Source organism: Ambystoma mexicanum, chromosome 3q (genome assembly GCF_040938575.1).
Source record: "Ambystoma mexicanum isolate Mex_15411 chromosome 3q, UKY_AmexF1_1, whole genome shotgun sequence".
Taxonomy (NCBI): Eukaryota; Metazoa; Chordata; class Amphibia; order Caudata; family Ambystomatidae; genus Ambystoma; species Ambystoma mexicanum.
In genome coordinates, this window is record NC_090926.1 from 397886147 (window position 1) to 397893779 (window position 7633).

The 7633-nt window shown below is 40.8% G+C and overlaps 1 protein-coding gene across 1 annotated transcript; it reads left to right on the forward strand.

Annotated features, from left to right (window-relative positions):
* Window positions 1–607: 607 nt before the first annotated feature.
* LOC138582629 (uncharacterized) lies at window positions 608–6280 on the forward strand. Its single transcript, XM_069654084.1, has 2 exons — window positions 608–5382; window positions 6021–6280. Exon 1 carries the CDS (start codon window positions 2188–2190, stop codon window positions 4039–4041), a length of 1854 nt encoding a protein of 617 aa, XP_069510185.1. The 5' UTR covers window positions 608–2187; the 3' UTR covers window positions 4042–5382; window positions 6021–6280.
* The last annotated feature ends 1353 nt before the right edge of the window (window positions 6281–7633 follow it).

Below are 7633 nucleotides of genomic sequence, written 5' to 3' on the forward strand. Positions count from 1 at the left end.
TACTTACCTATGAGGCAAGAAGCCTCAACCGTAAGCTCTGGGGCAAGGAAGAGGGACCTGGAGATAATTCTGGGCCAAGGAGCTGATTTTGGAGGTTGGGGTGGGAGGGAGAGGGGATGTTTCGGGGGGCAGGATTGTACGACAAATCATAATAGCTGTCCATGTCCATGCTAAGCAGGCATGATATGTGGTATTAGTGGCTAGAGGGGCATTTTGGTGCAGCCAGTCTAGTCATTCCTCAGTTTGGTAAGACTGTTTTTAACTGGGCATTTCGGATAAAGCAGTCCTGTTAAGTGAATTACCTGGCTAGACTGCCATTTGGGTGCTGTCAGTCTTGCTGTTTCTTACTGCAGCATTGTATATTTTTCTGGGCATCTGTGATCAAATGATATGATGTAAGTCATTTATAACACGCCTGCACACAAGTGTTTCTAGGCGCGACAAGACAAGGGAGGGAAGATAGAGGGAGGACAAGACAAAGGATCTTACTAGGCCTTGTGTCATTCAGATCGTGCAAGTGCGAGAACGAGAAGTACTAGGGGAAAGGGAGGGGGGAAGTGCAAGGGAGAGGGGAGGGAAAAACAGGGCAGCAATTTACTAAAAGTTTTGTTTTGGATACATTTTTTTCAAGAGCATTTTTGTGCCTTCAGGCACAATTTTCTACAACGTATCTATTTACTTAATATGAATGAATTTAATTTCCTTCAGTAGTCTTCACTACAATTGGCGACCCAAGGTCTGATGGCAATTCTTTCCCATCAGACATTTATGCAACTCTTCGGTACACCCAGTATAGTGTATACTGGTTTACTTGGTGACGCCATTAATCGCCTGTTCTAATTAACTAGTAGCCATACGAATGCAAAAAGAAACTCAGCGGTGCCCGCCCTAACCACTTTTTCTTTGCCGTTCTTCTCCTTACACTAAATACGGGCGGCGGCACGCACTACAAATAATCGTCAAAATGTCATATGAAGAAATTTCTAAAATTACAGATAAACATGCCCAAACTATGGGATTCTCTACAGAAGAAGCAGAAGCTATCCTTAATTTGATCAAGGATTCTAGTACAAGTTCAGTGGAAACAGATCCAACTAAAAAAATCAGACAACTAGAGTATCTCATTAGAAAAGAGATCAATCGTAAACTTCACGCTGTAACATTAACCAAGTATTATAGAGCTCAACGTATTCCTAGAGGATTACGGATGCCTGTACGTCCAACTTTATGCAAGGAAAACAAGGAATTTGTTCGAAAATGGGAAAACATATTGAACAAGTGCTCACTTGATTTAATTCTTTTGACCATACAAGAACTTTCTAATGAACTGAAATCTACCACAACTGACATTGATACTATTAAATCTGAACTAAGTGATTGCTTGAGTAAAGATGAAATGAAAAACATGCTGGAAGACATTGACAAAAAACTAGAACAATACAAATCAGAACTAGAAAGTAAAAAGATCCGCAAATTTAAAAGAGATACCTATGATTACCATAACGACGAGGTTTATACCTGGATGGATAAATATAGACAGTCTGGACAACCTCAACATTCTAGGAACTCCTCTGATCAATCCAGTTCAGACTCAGATATACAATCTCGCCCAAGTACTTCAAGAAGGCCTACTCTCCCTAATGAAGAACAAACTACTGCCACAGAGGATACTGTAAGGAATGACGATCGAGCACCCAGAGAAGAGAGACTGCCTAGGCAGTCTTTTTTAGACAAAAGGAAAGCAAGAAAAGAACCAGGAGGGGCCGCAGGAAAAGAAATCTCACAGAAACCAGAGGCGCGATATCCGAACAGGAGAGTCTAATCATCAATATATCCAAACGCAATTTAAGTAACGTTGAAGAAAAAATCCTTCAAAAAGGACTTAGCTTTGTACCAACTCACAGCACGAGTCTTTTTAACACCAAGGTAGAACTTTTTAAATTTGTTCGGAAATTGAAACTGAGGGCATTTTTTGCTGAGATTGAAATACCCGAAGAACAAACAACCAATAACTATCTTGAACTTAAATCCAAGAGCTCTTTCATACCACCTTTACCACACGGTACAATTGATATTTTTCATGAAGCTGTCCTACGAGATCTGAAGAAAATTTCCTTTCAAACACCTAAATTTCGTAACCTCAATCGTAGGGATCTGTCGGTCATTAGGAATTTGTATGAAGATGAGATGATTACCATCCGACCAGCAGACAAAGGCGGGGCCCTGGTGGTGATGGACTCTGCCGATTACAGAAATGAATGCCAGAGACAATTAAATGACATCAACATCTATAAGTCTCTACCTTGTAACCCAATTAGAGGAATTTCAAATAAGCTTAAAATCATGCTTGAAATGGCAGAAGAGAATGAATGGATAAGTGAAAAGACGAAAGATTTTTTGACTCAGAAATTCCCTCAAACTCCACACCTCTATCTACTTCCAAAAATCCATAAATCTCTTTTGAATCCCCCTGGTCGACCAATCGTGGCTGCCACTAATAGCATTCTCCAACCTCTTGGCATCTATATTGATACGATTCTGCAACCAATCATACAGAAACATCACACCTATATCAAAGATACCACGCATTTTCTGAACAGATTGGCTAACATTCAATTGGAAGAACATGATCTCCTAGTAACCATTGATGTTAACAGCCTATATACCTCGATTCCTCACTGTCTTGGCAAACAAGCAGTGGATTGGCTTCTATTACAAGAAGAAGAAATAGGGGCATGCAAAGAATGGATTATGATGTTGCTTGACTTCATTGCACAAAATGCTTATTTTCAATATGATAAACAATACTATTCACAAATTAGTGGCACGGCCATGGGAGCCACCATGGCTCCAGCATATGCCAACTCATTCATGTTGAAATTTGAAGAGGACCATATTATCAAACATCCAGTCTGGCATCAATATATTAAACATTGGGGCAGATACATTGACGATATCTTCCTAGTGTGGTCTGGTCCACACGCAACTTTAGATTCATTTCTGGGATACATCAACTTGATAGATGAAAGAATCCAATTCACGTATGAAATAGGCCATCCTAGTGTACACTTTCTAGATGTTCTAGTGATTCCAAATGCACCATCATTCAACACAGAGGTCTATCATAAACCAACTGACAGAAACAACCTTCTCCACAGGATGAGTTTTCATCCAACAGCTACAATAAGGAGTTTGCCATATAGCCAATTGCTACGTATTAAAAGAATCACTAATATAGACTCTAAATATACGCAAGAAAAAGAAGAACTATTCCGTAAATTCAAAGCAAGAGGCTTTAAAGAAGATGAACTGAATCTGGCTGTAGAGAAAGCAGATATGCAAGAAAGAACTCATTTACTGGAGACAAAAGTATCCAACAGCAAAGAGAATCCATTGGTGTTCGTTAGCAAATACAGTGTTCAGTCATCTAAAATTAAGAAGTCAATTCTCAAACATTGGCCGATGCTAACTTGCGACGCGAAAATCCAGAATTTGTTTCAAGAAAGACCTGTCTTTGCTAATCAACGGAGCAGCAACCTGAGGGATTTGTTGGTTAACACCAAACCCAAAATAACCAAACAAGTCCTGTCAAAGAAACAAGGGACATTTCCATGTATGTCGTGTAATAATTGTAATAACATCACTAAAGGTGACTCAGTCACACACCCCAGAACTGGACAAATAATAAAAATCAAGGACCACTCTACTTGTTTGTCAGAAGGAGTCATATACTGCATCAAATGCCCTTGTGGCCTATTATACATTGGACAGACCAGCAGAAAGGCACGAGTAAGATGGAACGAACATAAATCAAATGTTAGAACCAACAACCAACATTCACCAATTGCTAGACATTTTAATCAAGCTAAGCATCAGATAGCACAAATGCGATTCCAAATTCTCGAAGTAGTACAACTGAAGAACATCAACACAAGTGCCACAAAAAGACTTGAGCAACGTGAAGCATATTGGATCGAGAGACTCGATACGGTATCACCACGTGGTCTTAATGAAGAACTTAATCTATATTGCTTTTTATGAAAGAGTTATCATCCAGTTGATTTTGCCTTGTCTTAACTTTTTTTCTTTTTTTCACAGGAAATACATTTAGTAACTAATTACACTAGCTGTTGTCAAGTCAGATACAAGACCTTTAAACACGCCATAGGGGTGTGTAGATAGGAGAGTAATATTGATGAGAGACTTTTAAACATGCCATAGGGGTGTGGAGCTAGGAGAGTAATATTGATGAGAGTGGCATAATATTGTAAGTAACTGCAAGTAATGATTGGTTTAGTTTTGATTACTCGTGTAGTCCGTCTCTTCTTGGATAGACATACTTGTGTAACATTTGCATTTAACTCAATAGTACTCACATGTTGAAAATCAGGATGATTTATATGCTTTTTTTATCTGTACCTTTTTTTTGCATTCTGCGTAAATAGGTTTGGTACTGATGGTTTTTTGGATGTTTTGAATATGTCATGCAATGTTTATTATTTGATCTGCACTATTCTGTAATTTTTGTAATTTATTTCCTATTATATCTGTATAACAACTTCCGTGGCTTAATGCACGGTTTAGGTAACCCCATTAGAGTTACTTATCTTGTTTATTACCTTGTCTGATTTTATTTTATTCTGTCATAAGTATTGCAAAAAAAAGTAACTGTTTACTGTAGACTGTGTATGCACCCACGCACATTTTTGACAGTATCATAGTTACTCTAATTATTATCAGCCGTGCTTTACACCTCGTAGTCTAGTTGCCACTGTATATATCAACACAAGAGCACTGTCACGCCATTAGGTAAACATTGCATAATGAGTACTTGCAGATAACGCCCGCGCTCTATTAGTTTATTACTGTTGTTTCACTGCAATTGCAACTTCGCGCTGGTGCTTTCCTTGCTAGTAGCCCAGAGTTTCTAGTTTTTTGTAATTGCTGTTGTATACACATCTCTTTAGCAACAGACAGCATTGACTCGTTGCCATGACTCTGATTAACATCAGCGTAAGATCACGTAACCACGTCACGCGTCTAACAAAAGCGTCTCCATGACAACGCTCGTACTTATTCACTAACAGCTCGCGGCCAGATTAAAACCGCGTCTTACTGTGTCTCTGCTTTCAACTCGACACTACGGGGTAGGTTAATCATTAATGTGTATCTATGCCCATTTTAGTGTGTAAGGCTAGTTAGTAAATACCATTTTGACACTTAGATTTCCTTTGTTCGACAGGCGGGACTCTTTGCGCTCTGTTGGTTTTTCCATGGAGTGTAAGCATACACGTACCTAGCTTACAGCAACGTTACTGGCAGCCCTAATGACTTCCATCTCCATCTTGCAATAGAATGAAGATAGCTTTAGCATGTTATGAGGTAAGCTTTCACAGTGTTATATTAGTTTCCTTTAAATAATATTAGGTACGTTTTAGATATTTTACCACTGCATCATCCTACCTGCTTTACAGATGGGATTGTTATAAGTGGATTTACATTGGAATGAAGACCTCTAACAAACAGCACGTGCAACAAGATTAGTAACGCACGCGCCACAATAGTTTTTAATGCAGCAATATATACAAGCAGGTATGTGTTTCTTTACCATTACAATGTAGTAAGCATAAATTGGCATTCTTAAACGGGACGACTATTGTTTGTATGATGATGCAAGATGTTGGGTCGCATTAAAATGATTACACTAGAATGTTTCACAGATACACATCTGGGTACTCTCGGAATTCTCGAGATTGCATATAGAAACTATTAAGTTATTTCCGATATTTCTGAATTTTTGCAAAATTATGGCGTAACTCAACGCTTGATATGCATTGAAATATTATGAGGATAATAGTAACATTATTATGATGAAATAGTGACAAGGACAGATATAAATGCAGATTTTGGTTTTATTTGAGATGGTCATTTGTGGCTAGCAATGAAATTGGTTTATGTAAATACTCGTTATGACTGTTTTTTCTTGTTTTCTCTGTGTATGTTTTTTCCTTGTACTACAGAAATTCGCCCTGATGAAGGACCAAGTATAGGTCCGAAATGCATTGGCACATCATTTCTGCTTCTTCTTAACAAATGAAGTAAAGAATCAATTTACTAAAAGTTTTGTTTTGGATACATTTTTTTCAAGAGCATTTTTGTGCCTTCAGGCACAATTTTCTACAACGTATCTATTTACTTAATATGAATGAATTTAATTTCCTTCAGTAGTCTTCACTACAATTGGCGACCCAAGGTCTGATGGCAATTCTTTCCCATCAGACATTTATGCAACTCTTCAGCAATGTACTAAGTGCAGCCATGGCAGCGCGGCTCTGGGTAGTGCAAGGAGACAGAGACCGTAGGGTTACAGTTACAGCCCCACCTAAATAAAAAAATAAAAAACAGTTACAGCCCCTAGGTTCGTGGTAGGCCCAGAGGCAGTGCAAGGGTGACTGATCAAGAAAGAGTCTGGACTCAGTGAGACTTTGACGGTAACCAAGCAACCAGTCGGTACAGCAGATAGGTAGGTCAGGTAGGCCAGCAAGGGAGGGAGAGAGAGAAAGCAGAGGAGAAGAGGAAAGTTTTGAGCTGCTTCTGAAACTTCTGGTGGTCCGGCTCAAGTTTGAGAGAGGCAGGGAGGCTATTCCAGAGGGGGGCACCTGCAGAGGAAAGCAATCTACCCCCCACTCTCTGCCTGGAGAAGCGTCTAACGCTTAGAGAGTTCTAGGTAGCTGAGTGAAGGGCTCGAGAAGGAAGATATTTTGGAAGAGAGCGTTGGATGCAGTGCGGGCCCCGGGCCCAGCAAGCCTTGTGGACAATGCAGAGGGTCTTGAACTTGATACTTGCAGCAACTGGGAGCCAGTGGAGAGATTTCAGGGCTGGAGAGATACGATCCCTGGGCTTGAGGCCAAGGATAAGTCTTGCAGTCCTGTTCTGGATTAGTTGCAGAGGATGGAGAGTAGAGGAAGGCAGATTGAGAAAGAGGCGGTTGCAGTAGTCCAGCCTTGAGAGAACCAGGGCTCTGAAGACAGTGAGCTTCTGGGGGAAAGTGAGAAAGGGAAGAATCACTTTGAGGAGGAGCAGCTGGTAGTGGGACTTCTTGGCGACGTCCGAGATGTGAGGAGAGAAAGAGAGAGTGGAGTCAAAGATGACACCAGGGTTGTTTACTCACAGGAAGGCGAAGGAAGAGGGCCCAAGGCGGGCGGCCAGAGTGAGAGAGGGAAACAAGGAGTTGGGGTCCCAATGAGAAGGATCTCCGTCTTACTGACATTAAGGCAGAGATCGTTGGAGGCGCACCAATCCTGAATCGTGGATAGACAGTCGGGAATGAGCGAGAGAGGAGAGGAGTCTAAAGGGAGCCTGAAGGAAAGCAGAGTGTCATCCGCATAACACTGAAAGTTAGAGGAGAATGTAGAGATCAGGTGGGCCAAAGGGGCCACGTAGAGGTTGAAAAACCAGAGTGAGAGGATGGAGTGGAGAGAAAGGGACCAAGCTGGACCTGGGAGGGGCAGTCCAAGAGGAAGGAGGTCAGTCACTCAAGGGCCTGATCCGTGATTCCCAGGTACTCATGGAGTCGATTGATCAGGATTGATCAGGATAGCATGGTTGACTGTGTCGAAAGCAGAGGAAAGAT

Excerpts from the sequence above, each read along its gene's own strand:
- LOC138582629 (XM_069654084.1), top strand. The coding sequence starts at position 2,188 with ATGATTACCATCCGACCAGCAGACAAAGGCGGGGCCCTGGTGGTGATG.